Source organism: Lactuca serriola, chromosome 2, assembly GCF_051521515.1.
Source record: "Lactuca serriola cultivar US96UC23 chromosome 2, Lser_US96UC23_V15, whole genome shotgun sequence".
NCBI lineage: Eukaryota > Viridiplantae > Streptophyta > Magnoliopsida > Asterales > Asteraceae > Lactuca > Lactuca serriola.
In genome coordinates this window covers 205,349,267-205,375,042 of record NC_136409.1, presented here as the reverse complement: position 1 = coordinate 205,375,042, position 25,776 = coordinate 205,349,267, and the positions used below count along the sequence as shown (strand labels likewise).

Here is a 25,776-nt window from a genome sequence, read left to right as displayed (position 1 = left end):
TATAGTTATTTTGTAATATCTATATAAATTTGCATTTTATTTATGTGTTCTACGCGTTTAATGCGGGTCATAATCTAGTATATATATATATATATACACACGAATGATATAGGGACTGATATGACATAATACCATAGTATGAGGAGTGTAATTGAAATTAACTGGCAAAGAGCTTGAAGACACCGTACAACTGTTGGCATCTAAAAGACGCAGAGTGTACCAACCAACGGTGTTGATAAAACAGACCTTCGCATCTCCATCGTCACCTCTCTCCCTTGACCCTTCTTCTCCAGCGTCCGATCTTCTTCATCCACGCTTCTCGCGCCCAAATTTCCTCCAAAACTTTACGAATTTTTCTCTCTCCAACTGGTAAGTCCTCAATTTCTTCTAACAAATTTCAGACACACTGTTTTTGCGTCACACATGGTGTTTGCTAGTTTTTTTTTACGAAATAATTTAAAGGAGTAGTTATTGCCTTATTGGTCGTGGTTGTGGAGTTGTGGTTGTGTTACTTGAGATCGATGCATGATTATTTTGTTCTGGTTTTGGAGTGTAGGTAGGGTTTTGAATGGCGGAGGGCCCCACTAGTCCAGGCGGTGGAAGCCATGATAGTGGGGATCTGAGTCCAAGGTCTTCGAATGTTCGGGAGCAAGACAGATTCTTACCGATTGCGAATATCAGTCGCATTATGAAGAAAGGGCTACCTGCTAATGGAAAAATCGCAAAGGATGCTAAGGAAACTGTCCAGGAGTGTGTTTCTGAGTTCATCAGCTTTATCACCAGCGAGTACGAACGTTTGAGCTTTGAACTAAACCTGCGTGTTAATTAGTTTGTATATACATGTATTGTTGATCTGATTTTATGTAGATCTAGATCTGTACGTTATTTGGAATTGGATGCAGGGCAAGTGATAAGTGTCTAAGGGAAAAGAGGAAAACTATCAATGGTGATGATCTTCTATGGGCAATGGCAACCTTAGGGTTCGAAGATTACATTGATCCCCTCAAATCCTACTTGAACAGATACAGAGAGGTAATTAATTTTCAGAATATTACACTCTACTAATCATAGTTTATTAATTTAATCACTGATGATTTCATGTTTGGATTTCTTTATGCTCGTGATCAAATTACTGGACAGATGGAGGTTAGTTTACATGTTAATTATAAAATTTATTTTAATTTTAATTAATAATTAATTAATGTTTGGTTTACGTGTAATTAATTTAAAGGGTGACACAAAGGGGTCTGGAAAGGGCCACGAAGGGTCTTCCAGGAAAGACAATAATCTTAATGCACAGGTAATAATTAATTAATTACATGGAAACAAAACAATCAGGTTTACTCTTATAATTATGTATGAATTAAACTTGAATCTAATGTTAATTTTTTTTTTTCTACAGTTTGGCATTCAAAATCCATACACACAAGGTCCGAACTATGGAAACTCACAGGTACTATTTAATTAGATTGGATTGGATTAGATTGTTGGTATGATAATTTTTGTTTTTATGCTATCTTTAGTTATGTATATATATCTATTAGGAACCTTTTAATTTAGTACTGGATCTGTAAATATCTTTAGTCAAATCCAATAGGAAAATCTGGAAAAAGAATCTTTTTAAAGAGGAAACATTGTATTTTGTGCCTTTGTGGTACAACCCAAAGTAGAAAGTTATATTGATTTTTTTATTTATGTGGGCATGCATCAGCCTTCTCATCGGATTTTTTTTAATTGAGAAAACACAAAAGTATTCGTTTCTACTTTCTAGTAAGGTTTTTTTAGTTTTTTAAATTTTAAAATCTTTTTTTTTTTTGTAAAGTTTAAGTGCGATGTTTTGACAATTCCACGTGTCCCCCTGTTAAACAGGTGTTAGTGGGGGGATTTTCTTAGTTTAAGTGCGATGTTTTGCCTTTATTTTTATTTTTTGTGGGATTTGTATATAATTATAATTTGACAAGATTCCTGAAACTTGACAGGCGCAAGGTCAACAACATATGATGGTACCCATGCAACGAACAGAGTAGGAACATGCGATTTTATCACAGTTATGTTGTGGGGTTGTAATATTAAGATTGTTCTTGATATCATGTAGTCTTGTAGGAAATATTTATGTAGCCTTCAGTTATTTATAAATGTTAAGATCAAAACTTTATTTGATATATTTCATTCTCTCTTCTTCTGATTCCTATTGAGATTTTCTTGTTGTCTGGTTGCTATTATGTTGTGCAACCTTATTAGGGGAGAACCAAATAAGTAATGTCTTTGAATTTGATTATGGATTTGGAAAAAAAAAGTTGTGCATCCGACAAGCTAAAAAACGACATAGTTTTCACCTTCTGGATTGTCGTAGAGGCGTAGAGATATGGTGAAAAACGGGGAGAAGTATGTTTTTTTTTTTTTTAATGTAAATTATGAGATAACAAACTGTTACAAGTGATGATGTGTATTTTGTAAAAAAGCCTATTATTTAGACCCTTTTTCTTCAATCTATAAAATATTAGTTTAGTCTACAATCCAATGTTTTTAGCTACAAGTTATCATGAAAATGAAAATGACCACGAATGGTAAGAACTATATTTTCAACATTTATTATAGATTATTTTGTATAGAGGAATTTCGCCCTTGTTTAAATTATATTAGTTGAAAAACTCGTATATTACACGAGTTTATTAAAAAATATGAATATTTATAAATTTAGGAAGTTTAAATTTATAAAGAAAGAAAGAAAAACACTAAATTGTTTAAATATAATGTTTTGTTATTTTTAACTTTTTTTTCATTTTTTTTATTTAAACAAATAATATATATAAATAAATAAACAAATAAAATAATTGGATTAAGTTTAGAAACTTAAAAATTAAAAGAAAATTTGCATTAATTAAATTGATATGCATTTAATATTATATTTATTACAATTATTATATTTAGATATCATGTGAATTTTAATAAAATGAAAAAAAACATAAAATGACAAGTGAAAATAAAACAATAAATCAAAAAAATCTTAAAAAATGATATGTGTCAAATACAATAAGAATATGACATTTGTCAAAAATGATTTTTATTTATTAGAATAGATTTCGTAAGTTATTTTTTAAAATCATGTTATAACGTGAAATAAATTTTAAACCTTTTTTCTTTCTTTCTTTTTTGTAAAAAACACAGTGGGATAAAAAAAACTGATTACTCATATATGCCATATACCATATTTGTTCAACTAGACATTTTTACTATTATACCATATTTATTATGCATTTATAAGAAATTTTCATGTTTCCAAAGTAGGTCACTTATTATTTAGTGAAACTTTTAATATTTCGTTTTTTTGCATATACTTCTTCATTTGTTTACATACGTCAATAACTACATAAATAATATGGACTAACATAAATTTAATTAAATGACTAATAAAAATCATTTATACATTTCTTGACCAATTTCCCAAGTTCAATTTTATTTTATTCAATTATTCTAACATACTAAATTTTTAAAATTTAAATATAAAAAACCTTGTATTTATATAAAAATATAGTTTTAAATGGAACAAAACAATGATATGTTGGATTTGGAACAAAATAAAAATTAAATGTCACATCAACAAAATTGAAAAAAATGGTGTTCGATTTGGAATAAAAAAAATTAATTGTGAAAGTTGAAAAATAAAATAAAAACCTAGTTTCAAAAATCAAAAAAATGAAAATTTAATGTTTTTTGTGATATATATTTTTAATTTTGACACATCAGCATGTTATGTCAGCATGTCACGTAATCAAAACTGACAAGTTATCATGTCGCTTCAGCTTGTAACTGAGTTTACCAGTCAAGTGGTCAAAATTGTAACAAAATAAAAACGCAATGTCTAATTTGAGAATAAAAATAATGCAATGTCAAATTTTATACGTAAATCGAATTTACGTATAAAATTATTAACTTTTGAGGCATTTACTTAAAATTTAACGTCCCAAAAATTCAGAGTAAAATTTTTATTTTTAAAACAATAAACCATACAAACAAGTTGTTCCAAAACCAATCAAAGTGATTACATTATTTACACATCAAAATAAAAATCATAAGTAGTCAATGTAGAAACTCTGGGAGATGTTGTGTAGTCACATCGAACTCTTCTCTTTAGAACCGGAAGTACCTAAAACTATAAACATAAAATCATAAGCACAAAGGTTAGTGAGTTCCCCAAATACCACATTTCATACATAAAATGAAGTTTACTATGTGTCATTCATAGTCTTACAGTTACTATCATGCCATGAGCTGTATCATGGACTTTCATTGCCATGTTGGGGGCAAAAACCCGGGAGTTACAAGCAGGTGCCAAGAGCCACCTCCTAGTCTTCCTTGCAAGTATCACAAAGACAATTATCATTCTACATGTAACCACTAAGGTTCAGACCCTGGTCTTCCATACAGATTGTCGGGAGCCATATCTAGGTCTTTCATACAATTGTCAGGGGCCACCACTTGGTCTTCCTACATAACATAATCTAGTGGGCCAACATTAGTGCATTCGAATGACAGTACAGTGAGGAGACTCACCTGAATTTTAACATCCCAAAAACCATAGTAAAAATTTTCATTTTTAAAACCCTTTAATAATCCATAAAGCATACAAGATATAGTTTCCCAAAAGCCATGACGTAAATCAGAGTATACCAAAATCATAAGTCAATAAATATATAAGGATGATGTGCACAATCACCCATTCGCCTTGCCCCGATCATCTAATGTACCTGGAACAATAAAATCAAACTGTAAGCACGAAGCTTATTGAGCCCCCCCAAAGTACTACACAAAAACAAACAAATATACATATTATATGTTGGGTCTACAGCTTCCCGGTTGGATTACCCTGACCCACGACCTCCTGGTTGGATTGCCATACATACTGCATGTTGGGTCCACAACTTCTCGGTTGGATTAATATACATATTGCATGCTGGGTCCACAACCTCCCGGTTAGATTACCCTAGCTTACAACCTCCCGGTTGGATTGCCATACATATTGCCACAACCTCCTAGTTGGATTACCCTGGCCCACAATCTCCTGATTGGATTGCCCCGGGTTTGTTTGCTTACATCATAATGTAGTACAGCCTCAACCCAACATACACTATGTCGATATATGTAACATATAAGCATATCACTAGCAAGTATAGTTAATTATACAGACAATCTAACATATAATCAGCATAACATCATCCTATATATCAGGATACACAACCTAGTAGGTCGATATTGGTGTCTTCAACCCACGAGTATAGTGAGAAGAAACAAATCTTAACAACACAACAGAAGCTCCACAGCTACCTCAGCAACAACACAACCAACCTAAGCTTCTTAAGACCAAGCCGAGACCAATCCTTAGCTAAATATTAAATTCTACACAATTTTGACCAAAAGTCAAACTAGTCAAAAAGTCAACAGTCAAAGCTAAGGTCAAATTTGCCAACAACAGTTTTCCTCGTCGTGGCCTTCCTTAGGTATGTTGTGGGCACTAAATTCCAAAATAGTCACTGATTCCCAAGTTGCCTGGCCAGGACACCTAAAGGCCACGTCGTGGGGACTAGTCTGAATAACTCAAACGAACTTAATCCATTTTCTTCTGATTTCAAGAGCTCCAAAACTCATATCTGATCCTTTCCAAAGTTTTAATGGATAAAGTTTCTAACTTTAACCATTAGGAAGGTCCAAACCACCATGATCTAGAATTTAAGTCTCAAAGGGACCCAAAAATGCATCTTTCTTAACTTAATATGTTAAGTCCAAGTTTCCAACCTTCAGATCTGAATCAACATAATGTTTAGATGGAAAAAGTTTCCAACTTTATCCATAATAATATCTCAAGCTTTCAAGGTCTAAACTTTAATACCTGAAAATAACCTAAATGACCTAGATAATTTGCATGGCTGGAAGGGAAGGCAAAAGATCAAAACTTTCATAGTCTAAAAGGTCCAAGAAAACATTATAAACTGACCAAAAGGGTGTGGGAGTCCAGATCTGAAAATACAATGCTCTTGGGACCTTGGAGAGTAATAAAGTTGCAAAATTTATTCCCAACTCTCACTGAAACTCATTAAAATGGACAAAAACACCAAATACACTTAGATCGAAGATGAATATGCAATAAAGCTTGGAACTTTATAACTTACAATGGTATAGAAGGTATACTAAAGTTGAGATCTCCAATTGCCAAGCTTCAAGGATCAATCTTGCATGAAAACATTGCTCCAAAACCGCCAAAAACTCCAAAAAAGATGGGAAAAGAGAAAGGAGACTCAAATCTTGGAAATGGAGGCTAGAGTTTCTCCCAAGTGGTTCTAGATATGATGGAGGCTAAGAAAATACCCTAAAACATGAATCCTTACCTTTAAATACCTTGAAAACCCTAAAAACTATGTGGGCTTTGGGTTGCATAGCTCTTATGTCGTGAGAATATATTATCACCTTGTGAGCAATCTCATGTCGTGATAATTACTTCTCACCTCATGAGAACGGGTTTTCACCCAATTTTACTCCAACTTTAAACAATCATAACTTTCTTCGTTTCAACTCCATTTTTGGTCATCTTTATATCCACGGAAAGGTATTGACGAGCCTCATACTTGAATCTACTTAATTTTGTCTTAACACGTGTCGAACTAAAAACCATAATTCATGAAAGAAATATAAAACATCACTTTTTCCATTTTACCCTTTGACTTCAAGACACAAACCAATGCTTTAATCACGTATCCAACATTATCATCATCTAATAAGGTCTAAACCCAATTACCTTGAAGCCCAAGAGCTTTAATTGATACATTTATTGTCCACAATCCTGAAATAAGAAACTTCTCGAACATAATGTTATAACTCTCCCCCACTTAAATTGGATTTCGTCCTTGAAATCCGTCTAGGTTGGAATCTCTGAAGTTAATGTCAACATATTACACAAGCTCACTTTAGCCCCTTTGAAATCAAGGCATCTATACAGAGAAGTCGAGAGATCACTTGGAAACCTACAACTGCCAACAAACAACCCAATAACTTTAAAATAATCAACCGCTACCAGAACTGTAAGACCCAACTTCCAATGAGAACCACTCATACCGGTAACTCTCAAAACTACAACAACAAATCAAATCCATCAATATACTTCCCAGAACCGGGAACCCATTAGTCTAAACTTCAGAAACATACCCTAAGACTAATGATCATCCATATGTCGTACCCATCAGTCTGACAAGGAACACCACCAAATCATGCAGAAAGAATACTTAAAAGACAATGATTGTGAATTTCCAACAAATCCTCAAATCCAGAATTTGTGCCCAAAAACCTTAAATATGCTCTTAAATTCCTGACAAGTCATCACCAACCCATTCCTCCCACGAGCATAATGATCATTCATCTAAGAATCTGACGTTGCATCCAAAACGCTCATCAGCTCTAGTGTGCATCCACCTAACCCTTGGAATGATTAAAACAACGCAAGATAATCTTCCAGATAACGGGAAGCAAACTCAAAAAGAGATTCAAAATCTCAGATGGAGACCTCGGAAACTTCCCAATCATAACCGACTCTAACCTCAAGAATCCCATGCAGATGCACAAGCAATAATTTTGATATTCCCTTCATAGCATCGATTCTCTATCTAGAAACAAATGGAATACCAAACACCTCATCTACTAATCCCCAACCATCAAATCATCATGAGAATCATTTATAAATACAAGAGGCATCGTTTTCATATTCGATATACAACATAGACAACAAAAGTTGTTGTTCCCGATTCACTTCCCTGATCACCTAAAATAATCAACTAGCACATGACCTGACTATATTCAAAGAAAGTAGACCCTTGATCTCATCTCAAGCAAACCATACCATAAAGATCATCTTCCAAAAACTGCAACTATCTAGCACTAAACTGGGTCTACATCCCAACTCTAAAATCACGTGTCTAATCTCTCTTTCGTTCGAACATGGAAATCTGGAAGAATATAACCCTCATCTTGGATAATGACATCCTAAATCATTTGCCAACCACTCAGCCTTTGAATGCAATCCTCGAGGCGATTATCACACTCGCTTCCTTCTTGAGTCTCGTGACTCAACCGGAACTACCTCAGGCAAGGCCATCAAGACCTAAAAATCAACTAACTTACCTAGATATGCACCATTTAGACCCGAACAGACATGGCCACTAAGTCCCAAACAATCACTTGACCCGTCCTCAGCTTGAACAACCATAACCAATAATTGATAAATAAGGAAACACATTGCAATGAATCATGGTTCCAAACCACGTTATCTATGCTGACCAGCTCCTTAGAGTCCCCGAAATTTTCCTCGATTCGAGTACGGATCATGTGTTTTCAGTAGTACGGGCTCAATGCTACCTTCCAAACCTAGGATCCATACCTCACCTTGCCATCAGCTATTGAAAAACCGCTATTAATGTCAGCTAACCACTTCATGAATACAATTACATGCAACAAAACTTAAATAATATTTCGACTAAAAGGCCCAACCCTACAATGGTTAGACTCAGACGAAAGTTGTGCAATAGGGCCGAATCAATCACTCTAAAATTATTTAACCTTTTCAGCATGTAATGTAACATATTCATTTAATAGTTAGCTTACATCAATATGAGTTATACAAAGCACAAGGCATGCAACATTCAAGTAGTGAAACCGAATGGCACTAAGACACCATAAAATCAAACAGGTCCTTACATGTAGTTCCTGACCACTAGGCCCAAGCATCTAGGATACACATACATCCCATATCTACTTTATCAAGAGTGGCTAATCATTCCTCATGTTGGCCCACTATAAATTGTACTCACTCATGAAACTTCCATTAACCCTGCAGCCATTCATATATGCTAGTCATACATAATACTAGATTTGATATACAGTTAAATACTTGATTCTACCCTAAGCCCACAATCAAACAAGGAATGGGAAATCAGGCTAAATGAAACATTCTCAAGCTGTAAAATCTTAGTTATGTACAACTATGATGCATACACTAAGCAACCACATTAATAATGTCAGTTCCATATAACGTAAGAAGAACTAATCCTAGGCTACCATGCATTATAAATCAGACAATTCTATCATGCAATTCCTAAAGATCCCCAGCCTAAAACTAGCATGCAATTCTATCATAATCACCATAAGCAAATAATAGTGTGGGTATCTTGGGGAATACTTTCTTGCTCCGGCTGATGGTACACATCTCAACCCTCCTTACTTACTTTTAAAAACAATTTAAAATAATTTGAAAACTTTTACAAATCCTTAGCTTGAATCTGGATTCACATGAATGTTCATCCAATTCTCTCAAACTACGGCTCTGATACCAACTTGTAACATCTCAAAAACCATAGTAAAAAATTTCATTTTTAAACCCTTTTAATAATCTATAAACCATACAAAACATAGTTTCCCAAAAGGCATTATGCAAATCAGAGTATCCCAAAATCATAAGTCAATAAATATCCAAGGATGATGTGCACAATCACACCTTCGCCTTGCACCGATCATCTGATGTACCTAGAACCATAAAATCAAATTGTAAGCATGAAGCTTAGTGGGTTCCCCCAAAGTACCACACACAACCAAACAAATATACATATTTCATGTTGGGTCCACAACCTCCCGGTTGGATTACCCTAGTCCACAACCTCACGGTTAGATTGCCATACATATTGCATGTTGGGTCCACAACCTCTCGGTTGGATTACCCTGGCCCACAACCTCCCAGTTGGATTACCACACATATTGCATGATGGGTCCATAACCTCCCGGTTAGATTACTCTGGCCTACAACCTCCCGGTTGGATTGCCATACATGTTGTATATTGGTTCCACAACCTACTGGTTGGATTAACATGGCCCACAACCTCCCAGTTGGATTACCACTCTGGCCCATAATCTCCAGATTGGATTGCCTCGGGTTTGTTGGCTTACATCACAAAGCAGTACAGCCTCAACCCAACCACACTATATCGACATATGTAACAGATAAACATATCACTATCAAGTACATGTAATCATATAGATCTACCAATCTAATATATAATTAGCATAACATCATCCCATATACCAGGATACATAATCTAGTGGGCCGACATTGGTGCCTTCGACCCACGAGTATAGTGAGAAGAAACTCATATGAACAAATCAAAAGAAACTCCACAGATACTTCAACATCAGCACAACCAACCCAAGATTGTTAAGCCAAAGTTGAGACCAATCCTTAGCTAAATATTCAATTATACACAAGTTTGACCAAAAGTCAAATTGGCTAAAAAGTCAATGGTCAAATCTAATGTCAAAATTTCCAACAATAGCTTTCCACATCGTGGCCTTCCTTGGCCATGTCGTGGGCACTAAATTCCAAAATACTCAATGATTCCCCAGTTGCCTCGTCGTGACACCCAAGGGCCACGCAGTGGGGACTAACCTGAACAGCTTAAACGAGCTTAATCCATTTTCTTTCGATTTCAAGAGATCCAAAGCTCAAATCTGATCCTTTCTAAGGTCTTAATGGATAAAGTTTCTAACTTTATCCATTATGAAGGTCCAAATATCCATTATGAAGGTCCCAATCACCAAGATCTAGAATTTAAGTCTCAAAGGGACCCAAAATGCATCTTTCTTAACTTAATCCATTAATTCCAAGTCTCCAACCTTTAGATCTGTATAAACATGATGTATAGATGGATAAAGTTTCCAACTTTATCCATAATAATGTATCAAGCTTTCAAGATCTAAACTTTAATACCCCAAAATAACCTAAATGAGCAAGATAACATGCATGGCTAAAAGGGAAGGAAAAAGATCAAAATTTTCCAAATCCAAGAGGTCCAAGAAAACATTCTAAACTGACCAAAAGGGTGTGGGAGTCCAGATCTAGAACATACAATGCTCTTGTGACCTTGGAAAGTAATAAAGTTGCATACTTTATTCCCAACTCTCGCTAAAAACTCATTAAAATGAAAAAAAAAAACAAATACACTTAGATCCAAGATGAATATGCAATAAAGCTTGGAACTTTATAACTTACAATGGTATAGAAGGTATACTAAAGTTGAGATCTCCAATTGTCAAGCTTCAAGGATCAATCTTGCAAGAAAACATTGCTCTAAAACCGCCAAAAAAACTCCAAAAAAAAGATGAGAAAGGAGAGAGGAGGCTCAAATCTTGAAAATGGAGGCTATAGTTTCTCCCAAGTGGTTCTAGATATGATGGAGGCTAAGAAAATACCATAAAACATGAATCCTTGCCTTTAAATACCTTGAAAACCCTAAAAGTTCTATGGGCTTTGAGCTGCATAGCTCTCATTTTGTGAGAATATATTATCACCTTGTGAGCACTCTCACATCGTGAGAATTACTTCTCACCTCATGAGAACAGGTTTTCACCCAATTTCACTCAAACTTTAAACAATCATAACTTCTTCGTTTCAACTCTGTTTTTGGCGATCTTTATATGCATGGAAAGGTATGAATGAGCCCCATACTTCTATCTAGTTAATTTTGGCTTAACAAATATCGAACTAAAAACCATAATTCATGAAAGAAATATAAAACATCACTTTTCCTATTTTAACCTTTAACTTCAAGACACAAACCAATGCTTTAATTACTTATCCAACATTATCATCATCCAATAAGGTCTAAACCCAATTCCATTGAAGCCCAAGACCTTTAATTGATCCATTTATTGTCCACAATCCCGAAATAAGTAACTTCTCGAAATAGGATGCTACATGAATCACAACGTCGACTAAAACCTTGCTCAAAGTCACACCAACCACAACCAACAACTTTCACCACCAAAAGATGGGTGCTAAGCACCTTTTAACAATCCATACATGGTAAACCCTAAGTCTACCTTCTCAAAATAGAAATTTGACCAAAAGTCAACCCATACCAAATGTCAACGGTCAAAGTCAATTGCCAATCGTTGACTTTAGTCAACCGCCACATTGCGGCCATCCATGGCCACTTCGTGGCCCTCATACAATCGAACGGACGGAGATTTCCAAGTCGCCACACCATGGGCGCTGGATCTCCAACAACATAATGGATTAAGCCGTTTTCTTTGATTCTAAGAGCTCCAAAGCTCATATCTAGTCAATATTATGGTCTAAATGGCTAAAATTTCCAACTTTATCCATTAAGACACCTAAAGAGATCAAGATCTCCCACCCTAGGTGCAAATAAGGCCAAATACCATAATTTCTTAACCATTAAGAGCTTAATCTGAAAAAGTACTTAACGCAACCATTTTGGAAGGGTTTCTAATACAAGATCTATCATAAAGGTGAAAGATTTATCACAACTAGATGATAAACTAGCTTATTTTTTGAGTTTTTAAGTTGTTATGTATGACAAACCAAACATTAACATATAAGCCAACTTTTAGAAAAAAAAATACTTAGACTAGATTTTTAAGAGTTTTTTTTCCAAATATACCCTTGATTAAGTATAGAAAACTCCTTGTCCTATATGTCCTTTTATGTTATTTTATATATTTCAGCCAGCTTATCAACATGTTTTTACCAAACGTTATTTTTTATCAACTAGCTTATAAGTTTTCAGCCAACTTTTCGGCTATCAGCTTGCTTTTCAGCTAGTACGCCAAACATAGCCTAAGATTATTGTAAGCGGTTAGTACTAGTAGTTCAAGTAACATTACAATGTTAAGAACTTGTGTTTATCGATTGTTTAAAAGATACCTATATTTTGATACTAAAATTGATTACCAGACAAACACCAAAGTCCCATAAAAATTAGCGAAGAAATATAAGATAGAACAACGTTATGGTATAAAACAACATTACATACATTTTAACTCTAACTATATTTTCAAATGACACTTTTTTTACATTCCTCGTTGTTTACCTACTTTCAAACCATACCCACATCAAGATTTTCCCTAACTTCTTTGTATGTCTTTCTTTGAGGTTCTATCTATACACTTATGAGACTGCTCAGAGTCGGCAGAAAAGTTATGTTGAGAGGATCCAACAGGTCCGGAGCAAGCTTCAGACTGCTCATATTCGACAAAAAAGTTATGCTGACAAACACTATTCAGACCTGGAGTTTCAGGTAGGAGATAGGGTTCTCTTGAAGGTATCACCTTGGAAAGTTGCCATCCGGTTCAGGAAGCAGGGGAAGTTGGGCCCCGAGTACATTGGTCCATTCAGTGTATTAGCTCGGGTGGGCAAGGTGGCATATAGGTTGGATCTGCCAGCCAAGCTTAGTCAGATCAACAACACCTTTCATGTCTCCCAGCTGCAAAAATGCTTGGTAGATGACTACGCAGTGGTGCTTCTAGAGGATATTCAGGTGGATGACAGTCTGAACTACATCGAGCGACCGGTAGCCATCCTCGACAGGAAGACGAAGGATCCGAGGAACAAGAGGGTTGAGTTAGTGAATGTGTAATGTTAGCACCGTAAGGGCTCAGAGTGGACTTGGGAGCCAAAGGACGAGAGGAGGGAGCACTACCCAAAGCTATTACCAGACGCAGCAGACTTTGAGGACGAAGTCTAAATAAGTGGGGGAGATTTGTAAAGCCCGGATCCTGATATGTATTTTAAATCAAATTAGTCATTTTTGCAAAGGGACTCGATGAGTTGAAGGCCCCAAGCTCGTCGAGTAGGAATGGAATTTGGATGTGGGACTTGAATTCTACTCGATGAGTTTAGAGCCTCAACTCGACGAGTAGGACTGCCAGAGTGAAACCCTAATTTTCAGGGTTTTGCACTCTATTTAAGCACCTTAACCTCCAAGGGTTGGCCTCATTTGCAGCCTCCATCAACCTAAACCCTAGCCACAAAACCCTAATCCACTTTAGAGCGTTTTTGAGCCATTGTTGTGTGTTGTAGGTGATTTTGAAGCTTGAGAAGGAAGGAGAAGCTTGAGGATTCAAAAGGAAGCCAGTGGATGCGGAATTTGAGCTGCATTTCTAACTCATTTGAGGTATAAAGTTGATACCTTGGATTTCTATTGCTTAGATCTTCATTTAGGGTTGTATCTTGTTGCTTTTGGGCCATATTGAAGTCAATTTCGGGATTTGAGTGTATCATGAAGTTGTGACTTCAGATCTAGGCACCTATAAGCTTATGAGGCTTAAAGTTGCCAGCTTCATCAAGCCTTGGCCCTTCCTCAAGCCTTAGATCTCTTATATAGCTTAGTTTTGGTGTTTCTAGCTTCATGACACCATGCATGGATGTAAAATTAGAAACTTTACGTAGAAACTTAGTCCTAGGGGACCAGATCTATGGTTTGGAAGCATTGAACTCGATTGGAAGCAACTGAATGGATTTAGACTAAGGGGGACTCGACGAGTTATTCATCCAACTAGGCGAGTTGGGTCGTGGTCCCCCAACCTATTTTGTTACTGGGCAAACTCGTCGAGTCTAGGAGACGACTCAGCGAGTTGGACATGGTTTTTTGGATTTGAAGATTGAAGAACTCGATGAGTTCAAGGAGGAACTCGACAAGTTGTGAGCAAAATGTGCTAACTCTGTATGAGGAGGAACTCGACAAGTTGGATCGAGATTTCCAAGGTTTTATGGATCATGGAACTCGACGAGTTGATGGACCAACTCGGCAAGTTGAGTCAACCAGAATGTTGACTTTGACCAGGATGTTGACTTTGACTTTGACCATTGACCAGAGTTGACCCTTAATGGGGTTATGAGTATGAAAGAGTAATTAAAGAAGATTTTATGTGTAGGAGTTTGAGAGGAGTTAATCCCAGAGCCGAGGACATTTCAGCTATTACACGACATTTAAGGTGAGTTACCTTCCAATAGAAGTGGGTCAAAGGCACCAATGTCGGCCCACTAGTAAGAGTTATAGTAGAGATGATTGTACTTGTGATAATTATCTGGTATGTCACTGTTTGTTATGCTTTACGTGCTAGTATGTTATGATATTATGCGATAGTGGTAGGAGGGGTAGGATAGGCCGGTCGAAAGGAACGAAGGGGTATGCCAACATCCTGATAAACTAAGTTGTATATGACTTATGTGTTTATGAGCTAGTATGTTATATGGTAGAAGTAAGGGGTGAAATATTCCTCAGTACCAGTCGAAAGGACTGAAAGGGTAGGCCAACACTCTGATATGCTAGGTGAGGTACCAGTCAAAAGGACCGAAGGGGTAGGCCAGTACACTAATATGCTAGGCAAGTTACCGGTTGCAAGAGACTGAAGGGGTAGGTAAGCACCATGATATGCTAGGCAATTACCAGTTGAAAGAGACGGAAGGGGTAGTCTAGTACCCGTACATGTTAGACAGTATGGTTATTGTATGGTATATGGTATGATGGGGGAACTCACTAAACTTTGTGCTTACAATTTTTAGTTTTTGTACCAGGTCCTTCTTCTTCGAAGGGAAAGGAGCCGGCACGATAGCAGCGCATTACACACACGATTTTCCGCACATGAGATTCTTGGGATTTGTACTCTGGCATTATTTTCCTATGATATGTTTTTGAGATGGTTGACTTATGGTTTTCATAATATGAGATAACATTGATGGCATTTCCAGTAATCTGTTTTATTAATCTTTAAATTTAAAATGAAATTTTTAGTCTTGAAAATTGGGATACTACACAAAGTAACTGAATTGGTCAGGCTGGGAGGCCTGATGAGTACATAGGATTTTCAACCCATAATAATATAATTAATTTGTATAATTACATATTTCACATCAAACAATTAACCGGATTACGCATCCTCGTTTTCTTATATACATATATTCACCTCTAAGGACATGTCCTAAGGATCATCACAAGCAATAGGTTGACAATACTGCTTCAAGGATTCTTTAGCATTAAGGCAACCATGGGGGAAAATAAAGTGCATCGCATGAACACATAGTTCATCACCTATAGGTTGTGAACCTGCCAGTGTTCCACTGAATTGTCAAGAATACTCATTGGTTGTCATCTATACTTTGTTAGATGACTGCATTGCACATCTCTAGTAAAGTCATGGCCTCTCCTCGTTATTTTTCATCTCTCATCATCCATCACTACCCTAATATATTATAAGTATGAAAATACATATACAACTAAATAAAAATAATCTTAAATTGTTTCATCTAACATAAAATATCTAAATCACAGATAATAAACACATATATCATTTAATTATCTAAATATTTTCTCTCTCTCTCTCTCTCTCTCTCTCTCTCTCTATATATATATATATATATATATATATATATATATATATACACACATATATGTGTGTGTATGTATGTATGTAAGATGAAAGTAACTATGCACTGACTTGTTAAAAGTGGATGGCTTGCGATTTGGGTAGTGCTTCGCCTAACACCTTATCTTTTCCTTTGATATGACTTAGGTGTACACATCACTAAGTCTTAGCCTTATATTCGTTGCGACTAGTGATAGTATAGATTTCTCAGTAATCTCAATGTCTACATCAAGATCTATCAAGTAAGGAATAATTAGGTAAGATCATATCGGAGGTAGGGTCCGTTTGGTATATAGAGTATTCTGTTTGGAAATTTCACTTTAAACACCTCACTAAATCTAGCCTATATATCACTCCCATAAGTATATCACTCAATAGTATGACTTGGAATCACTGATAAATCTTGTTTATCAGTTCATAATAATGATTATGAACTTGGACATAAGTTACACTTAAAGCATAACAAGTTTATCTTAACTTACAAAGTTTCTAGTGAAAAGTCGAGAATTGGATAGCCAAAATTCTTAACCGAAAGCTTCTATTTGTTGGGCTCTCGGATGCCTCAGGGCCTCAATAAATTAGTCGGGAACTAGGGAGTAATGGGGCTAGGGGTGCAGAATGGTTTCCAGAGGATCTGAGATTAAATGGGTGAAGAATGAGTTGAATTCGACTTGTATATATGGGTTCTGTGGAGGCGCGTTGCGCCTATACCTGGGGTACGCAGCGTCTCTGGTCAACGTACTCCTAGCCCTTTTGTGTCACGTGTCAAGCATGCAGTGGTCTGTGTCACCCCTTCTAGAAGGTAGGCGCGTCACGCCCTACCTTACGCACCGCGCTCTTTGGAAAACTTCTAAAAATCATATATTTCTCATACGAGTTCTGTTTTTTTTGACGTTCTTTAAATTCACGCGTAGCTATCTACTAGTACTACAACTTTCACCTAGTCTATGTTGGCTAACTCTCACATTATTATTAATTTTATATTTTTAAAGGTCTTAGACTGTTAAAACCCGTATAAAAACCGTAACTCCTCCATATGAATTCCGCTCTCAGATGTCTTTATATCGACGAAATTGTATTCATGAGATCTTCGACTATCGTTTACATTGTTTTGGCTAACATTTAATAGATCCAAATTTCGATTTATGTGTTGCACACCGCTATATTGAAACTTTGAAAAATAATAATTTACTCATACGAAGTCAGATTTAGGTGTTCTGTGTATGCACGCTCTCGCATTTATGATTACTACGAATTTCGTTTAGATTAGTTAGGCTAGTAAGAAACCTATCTCCGATTCACTTTTTATAACACGCATAGTTGTGTCGGGTTGATTGCGAAACTTTGAAGAAGCGTAACTTCTTCATCTGAAGTCGAATTTAAGTGTGCCTTATATCTATGAGATAGTAATTACAGCCACTACATCTTTAGCTAAGATTATTTACTATATTTTAAATGACTAGCCTAAATTAACGGGTGTTACAACTTTGTGCAATAAAATATGTTTGTTTGGTTAGGTAATAGTAAAAGGAGTAAGTGATGCTTGGGATGGCCTTGATGAATTAAACATCTTCAAAATGGGAGGTATCACTTAGGTGGGACGACATTCCCTTTACGTACTGCATGGCCGCGTAGGTCATGCCGCTTGCGTACCAACACCACATCCTCCATCCTTATAAAGATCCGTCTTGAGTTTTTTAATCGTAGTTGGTTATTGTAACGGCCATAAAATTCGAGCCAAATTAAAACATTTTAATTCATTCAAAAACCATTAAGTTCATGCATTTATTTTCAAAATAGTTTAAACATCAAAGTATTTCCCCATAACCATATTCCATAAATCATAAATCATAAGGAGCAATACGATCACGCCTTCACCTTGCCACGATCTCCTGAAGTACCTGAAACAAAACACTGAATTGTAAGCCCGAAAACTTAGTAAGCTACCCCCAAAATACCAACCACATATAATCATACTCATATCACATCACAATACAGAACAACCATGCACATCGGGTCTAGTGTGTGACTGGTCCGCCCGCACCGGGCCTTTAGTCCACATGGTCCACCCTCCAAGTCTAGTCATGTACATCGAGTCTACAGTATGACTGGTCCGCCCACACCGGGCCTTCAGTCAGCCTGGTCCACTCTCCGAGCCTCGGTACGTCTGGTCCGCCCTCTTGGGGCCTTCAGCCTATTTGGACCGCTCGTTGGGCCTTCGGATTATCCGGTCCCCCCTGTGTATGTCGACCTACAGCACAAAGCAGGACCCGCCTCAACCTAACCCCCGTCAAACAACCATGTGCACATAAAACAATTAATCACATAACAAATCCTTAACCAGACAAACAGTCTAACAGATCACATAGCATATCAACATCCTAACCAAGATTCCAACCTAACCGGTCACTAGCATAACATTACCCTATATACCAGGTACCGACCTTAACCAGGTCACTAACATAACATTACCCTAAATACCGGGTACCGACCTTAACCAGGTTACTAACATGACATTACCCTAAATACCGGGTACCGACCTTAACCAGGTCACTAACATAACACCATCCTAAATACCAGGATGCAGATCTAGCAAAGCAATAACATAACAAACAATACCCGAATTTCCATCCGATAAAGGGCCGACCTTGGTGCCATAGACCCTGCCGATATAGTGAGGATAACTCACCTGAATTTGCTGACTGAAAACATAAGACCAAGCTACTCCGACCTCCGACACGATCGCCGCCACTGAACACTACCAAAGAACCAATTCCATAAATACCAATATTACCAAAGTACCCTTGTAAGTCAACTGGTCAACTCTTAGTCAAGGTCAAAGTCCTCAGTTAAAATCATCCTTCCTGGTTGACTTTACTCGCAGAGCCACCCTGTCGACTCGCCGAGTTCCCTTACCCAAAAAACTCTCATAACACAACTTAACTCGCCGAGTCGCCCCAAGACTCTCCCAGTCCAACGATCTTTGAGTCCCATCCTGTCTAACTCACTGAGCCGCCAACCGACTCACTAATCCAAGGCTTTAACCAAAAGAGGTTGGGGTTCTACGACCTGACTCGCCGAGTCCAAGAATAGACTCGTCGAGTCCAAGGCAATCTTCAACAGACTCGCCGAGTTGTTCTTCCAACTCGTCGAGTCCATGCACGTGTTCATACAACTCGTCAAGTACACCCATGTGACTCGCCGAGTCTCTCCAGTTCTCAATCCATTCAGAGGCTTTTCAAGCCATGCTAAGGCTCCAATCCGTAGATCCACCCTTCTACAATCTATCCCTCACATAAATTTGCAAACTTTACGTGAAACCAAAGAGATATAGGCCCAAAACACCCTAGGGCTTGGGTTTTAGACAAAAGAGCTTCACCAACAATTCAATAACTAATGTTTTATGACTTTCTGGACCAATACAAGTCTAGATTTGAAGTAGCAACCTCAGATCTGGACTCCAAACCTGAAGTGGATCCCAATCATACCAAAATGGCCCCAAATCTCATTCAAGAATAAATTTAGAAGCAACAAAGGAAAGGTAACAGCTCATTACCTCCAAGATGTGCCCAAAACTGCAGTAGATTCTGGATCTACACTACTTTCTTGATGCAAACCCTTTTGATCTTCAAGTTTCTTCCACTAGAACACCTCTCAAAGCTTCAATCTCCCTCCAATGGCCTTATACACACGAGCTAGGGCTTACTGGATCTCAAAGGGGGCTAAGGGAGCTGAGGGGAGGACATTAAATCCTTTAAATAGGGTGCAAACCCTAAGATTAAGGTTTTTCTCATCCCAGCACCAACTCGTCGAGTCCAGCTTCCGACTCGGCGTGTTGGTCACTTAATTCGCGACCCAAACCCGCTCCGATTCGGCGAGTAAGAGTACCTACATGTCGAGTCCCTTCTTCGAAATTACACTTTAAACTCTTAAATCATACTTCTGAAATTCGGGATGTTACAGTTATAAAAACATAAACAAAAGTTTTTTCTTCTTTATTGTTGGCTTATTAGAGCATCAACAATATAAAAAAAATTTCACTAAACTTTTATAACAAATCAAAATCTCAAGGTATTCTAACTCCATAGCGAATGTAGAAAAAATAGCATAGATTGCACAATATTTTTAAGGGTTGCACTATTAAAAAAATTATTTTTTCCACGACAATTTAAGTCACTAAAAGTGTCAATCTGACATATTTATATTAATTTATACTTTTTAGGATTTTATGATGGATTTCCAACGAATTTGTGTCGGTTTGTGATGAATTTGTGACAAATTTTAACGAATTTATATTAATTTTACACTTTATTGTAAAATTTGAGAGATTGTCCGTAGTCCGTACCATCTAAAATGCCAAGTAGGCCCACCCATGTGTTAACTATAGCAAAATTTTCCACAAAACTTATAACTTTACAATCAAAGGGAAAAAGACATACGATTAAAAAAAACTCAGCATTGTCATATTTGTAAAATCGGAGAGTTTAGTTGCTGAAATGAGAAAGTAGGATAATTTGATGGTTAAATAGCATTTAACCTTTTATCATCCACAAAATATGTACGATAAACAAGAGGACAGTATTTTGTCGACGTGGTACAGTCTGCACAATATGTTGTACTTTTCTTCCTCCACTCAAATAACCCCCACCCCCTTCTCTCCGATCAGCTCCGTACCTTATCTCCTTCATCCCTCCATTTTTCCGACGTAATGACAGCTACACCACCACCGTCATCCACCACAACTTCAACATTATCCCGCCACCAACAACACCAACACCATTCGCTCAACGCCCCTGCCAACCTCCATTGGGTGTCCCACCCACCTTTCGCAACCAAACTCTTCACATCCACCTCCTCCTCCACCACCACTGCCACCACAAACCCATCTCGAGTGAGAGCCGTCACCGACTCCTCCGCCTCTCTCACCACAACTACAATCCCACACCGAGATTCCCATGACGACACCCTCCTAAACCTTCTCCGGCAAAGAAAAACCGAGGAGGCTTGGCTTGCCTACACTCAGTCCCCTCACCTACCAAACCCCACCTGCCTTAGCCGCTTAGTTTGCCAATTATCGTATCAAAACACGCCGTCGGCCCTCACCCGGGCTCAATCCATCATCCAACGCCTACGTCATGAACGCCAGCTCCATCGTCTCGACTCCAACTCCCTTGGTCTTCTTGCTGTCGCTGCTGCCAAGTCCGGCGACACACTCTACGCCAACTCTATTCTCAAGTCTATGCTTAGATCTGGATACCTCCCTCATGTCAAGGCGTGGAGTGCCGTCGTAAGTCGCCTAGCAGCATCAGGCGATGATGGCCCCAAGGAGGCCGTCAAGCTGTTTTCATCGGTGACCCGGACAATCAAGAGATTCACGGAGCCAACCATGGTGATGAATTCGCGCCCTGACACTGCGGCATACAATGCAGTCCTTAATGCGTGTGCCAATTTGGGTTGGACCGAAAAGTTCCTCCAACTGTTCGAGGAAATGCCTGAGAACAAATGCGAGCCGGATATCTTGACTTACAATATCATGATCAAGCTTTGTGCGAGGATTGAGAGGAAAGACTTGTTTGTCTTTGTACTGGAACGTATTCTCGAAAAGGGCATCCCGGTGTGTATGACGACATTGCAATCGTTGGTGGCCTCCTATATCGGCTTTAACGATCTGGAAACCGCAGAGAAAATCGTTCAAGCAATGAGGGAAGGGAGACAAGATATTTGCAAGCTTTTAAGGGATTCAAATTCGGAAGAATTCCCAAATGAAAATGAAAATGAAGTGTTCGAGAAATTGCTTCCGAACATGAAACACCCAACTGATTACGAACCACCATTGTTGCCAAAGGTATTCCTTCCCAACACTAGAATGTACACAACTTTAATGAAGGGTTACATGAAAGCAGGCCGGATCAAAGATACAGTGAGAATGCTCGAGGCAATGAGAAACCAAGAAGACAGTTCTAGTCACCCAGATCACGTTTCATACACAACAGTCGTTTCTGCACTTGTGAATGTTGGAGCAATGGAAAAAGCAAGACAAGTTCTTTCCGAGATGAGTAAAGCCGGAGTTCAAGCCAATCGGGTCACTTACAATATCCTCCTCAAAGGGTATTGCCAACAACTACAAATAAATAATGCAAGGGAGACTATCAAAGAGATGATCGATTCAGGGATCGAACCAGATGCAGTATCCTACAACACAATGATCGATGGATGTATACTGATCGATGACTGTGCAGGAGCTCTCGTCTTCTTCAACGAAATGAGATCAAAAGGCATCGCTCCCACAAAGATAAGTTACACCACTCTGATGAAAGCGTTTTCTGTATCTGGGCAACCGAAGCTTGCCCACGAAGTGTTCGACGAAATGCAAAAAGACCCACGAGTGAAAGTAGATCTAGTCGCTTGGAACATGTTAATAGAAGCTTATGCCAGGTTAGGAATGTTGGATCCTGCAAATGAAATAGTCGAGAAGATGAAAAAGAAAGGGGTTTATCCAGATGTAGCTACATACGGGAGTCTCGCTAATTGTATAGCATTAGCAAAAAAACCAGGAGATGCTCTGTTACTTTGGAACGAAATAAAGGAACGATGTGGATTGATAACAACGGATGAAACTAGGGTTTCTAAATCTGGTCCTCATAATGTTCCGATTTTGAAGCCTGATGAAGGACTGTTGGATACTTTAGCGGATATCTGTGTGAGAGCTGCTTTCTTTAAGAAAGCTTTGGAAATTGTAGCGTTCATGGAGGAACTTGGGATAGCACCAAATAAGACGAAATATACGAGAATTTATGTAGAGATGCATTCGAGGATGTTTACAAGCAAACATGCTTCAAGAGCGAGGCAAGATCGGAGGATAGAGAGGAAAAGAGCAGCTGAAGCTTTTAAATTCTGGTTGGGATTGCCCAATTCTTACTATGGAAGTGAGTGGAGACTTGAAGGAGCTGAAGATGATGAGTATGCGATTTAATGTAACAATCTTATATATATATATATATATATATATATATATATATATATATATATATATATATATATATATATATATATATATATATATATAGAGAGAGAGAGAGAGAGAGAGAGAGAGAGAGAGACAGGTTTATATATATTTTAATTACTTGGAATGTATACACAAGTGTATTGTTTAGTTGTAGGATTATACGATGAAGATTATATGAAATAAAACTGAGAATTTGAGTAGAATGGGTGAATGATGACATAGTTGTTATTGTAAAGATTTTTAGGAAATGTTTCACGTCTTCTCCCTTTCCGGCAACATAACCCACCGGAGATGGAAACTCAACCCTACGGCTTCACTTGTGGAATGGTTTAGATGAGATGAATTTATGAGAAGCATACATTAGGCAACAAAAGACAAGGGTGAGATTGTGTTAATAGTTGCACTTATATAAAAGACGAAAGATGATGATGATGATGTGAGTTTCGCCTCCAAAGTGTATATGGTTCGATTGGAGTTCAATCCGTTCTAAGGTCCAAACAACACAACTGATTGAAGGCAACATATCTAGATACTAACAAAAACTTTTGAAGTATTGTGATTTGTTTTTTTGTTCACTTTTTCCTAAAATTTTGTTGAACATTTTTGTGCCTATATGTTTGCAACTTCTAATTCTTCATCTCATGTGGTTAATTTTGTGTTTGTTTCTTCGTTCTGGTGTGGTCAATTTGTTTTGCCTATATCTTCGATGAACAATGGTGAAGTATTATTGATGGGTGTAGAATCCATCAAACAATAAAGTCCTATTTGCATTTATATGTTTAAAAATGATAGTATGAGTAGCAAACAAGGTTCATCCTTAGGGATTCGGTTTTAATCAATAAATAAAGCAAAATAGTTATTGTTTTATTCAAATGCATAAAAAGTAAATATACGGGAAAGGTTTTGAAAACGAGTAAAACTAAAATGAAATACAGTTAAAGAAATACTAGAAACAAAAGTAAAAACAATATGGATTCAAGTTCTATTCACCTATTAATGTATGCTAATTATAAATCAATGTCAAATTAATTTTTAGTCTAAGTTGGTGCCTGAAGATACTAACAAGCTCTAACATTTTCCATTCACCAAATTGTTTAATTAAAACAAGCTCTTTGAATTAAAGTTAACCTTACTAACATACTTTAAACAAGCTCTTACAAATAGATAGAAATGTCGCATTAAGTTTTGTGCAAATGTGCCCAACAACGTTTAATACTTCTCACAAGCTCGGGAGGGTGAAAATATGCAATTTTAGTTTACACCAAAGTTAATCTCATCACAAAACCAATTCGATGTGTGTCACTTAGCATTAATTCATAAAATAGTTATGGATTTTACAAATCAAATAGCGAGAATTAACTAACCCTAATTCAAGCGGCCAATATGAACTGGGTTAAGAATCAAACGTTCGGTTATAACAAAACTAAGATGGCAAGAAAGAATAACAAGATAACATCAAATCATATAATTAACCAGATAAAAGTGAGTTCAAACTACAAAATCGGATGTATTAATTTAGCTAAAAATAATAATAATAAATTAAAAATAACATAATCAACATTCATTATAACCGTGTAATTGTTGGAAAAGCATGATCAAAAGTTGTGATTGTGCAATAGTTTCTTAAACACTTTTTAGGTTGATCAGACTCATTAATGAGTTTATCGAATAATAAATCTTATTTGTCAAACACTTGATTACAAGCTTTTCAACCAAGTTACAAAATCATCCGATTAAAGCAAGTTCTTCAATTGGAACTAATACACTACATAATTACCAAACAAGTTCTCTATAATTATGTGTTTGCATTAATGTTCAAACAACTATACCAACCACAAATGGTTTTCTCATAAGCCCGGAAAACTAACAATTATACCAATTGATTTCATAATGTCAATCAATATCTTACGAAGTCAATAACATTATACACTACTTAAGTTAATTAAATGGTCGATTACGTAATCAAACACTCAACATATCAATTCAACCATCTAAACCCTAATTGAGGTTTTCAAGTTCACAAAGAATCAAGATAGCGGAATTTATTTTTAACGGAAATCATATGGATAAAAAGGAAAAAGAAATATAATCAACAACTTCACTAGAAAATTCAAAGTCATTCACATAATTATAAACCGAATGTCCATACCCGGTGATTTAGCCGTTTAAGACGGCTAAACCACTGAAAACTACAAAACAAACAAAAAAAAAAAAAAAAAAAAAAAAAAAAAAAAAAAAAAGAAAAACTTCTTATAAACAAAAAATAAAAGATTGTTTTGATACCGAATACAAAAAAAAAACTTTCAAGTCTAGTGGACTATTAAGTTGTAACTTGGTCTGCTGCAATAAGATGTGGGCTGCTGAAATAAAATATGGGCTGCTGGAATAAAAATGATCGGGTTGCCGTGTGACAATAATCAAACAAATGGGTTGTTGGAATTTTAATTTGGACAGATTTCCCGCTACAGTTCACAAGGCCCAAACGTGCATCAAACTTTGGTTCAAATCTGATC

At 36.9% G+C, this 25,776-nt stretch overlaps 2 protein-coding genes across 2 annotated transcripts; both read left to right on the top strand.

The window, feature by feature from the left end:
- The first annotated feature begins 207 nt into the window (after positions 1 to 207).
- LOC145088237 (nuclear transcription factor Y subunit B-1-like) lies at positions 208 to 2,185 on the top strand. Its single transcript, XM_079026494.1, has 7 exons — positions 208 to 369; positions 557 to 786; positions 903 to 1,032; positions 1,141 to 1,146; positions 1,232 to 1,300; positions 1,403 to 1,453; positions 1,980 to 2,185. The coding sequence occupies exons 2-7, from the start codon at positions 569 to 571 to the stop codon at positions 2,025 to 2,027; spliced, it is 522 nt and encodes a 173-aa protein (XP_078882620.1). The 5' UTR covers positions 208 to 369; positions 557 to 568; the 3' UTR covers positions 2,028 to 2,185.
- Positions 2,186 to 20,769: 18,584 nt separating this feature from the next.
- On the top strand, positions 20,770 to 23,466 carry HCF152 (Tetratricopeptide repeat (TPR)-like superfamily protein). The gene has a single exon (XM_079026493.1). It carries the CDS (start codon positions 20,966 to 20,968, stop codon positions 23,228 to 23,230), a length of 2,265 nt encoding a protein of 754 aa, XP_078882619.1. The 5' UTR covers positions 20,770 to 20,965; the 3' UTR covers positions 23,231 to 23,466.
- Positions 23,467 to 25,776: the final 2,310 nt, after the last annotated feature.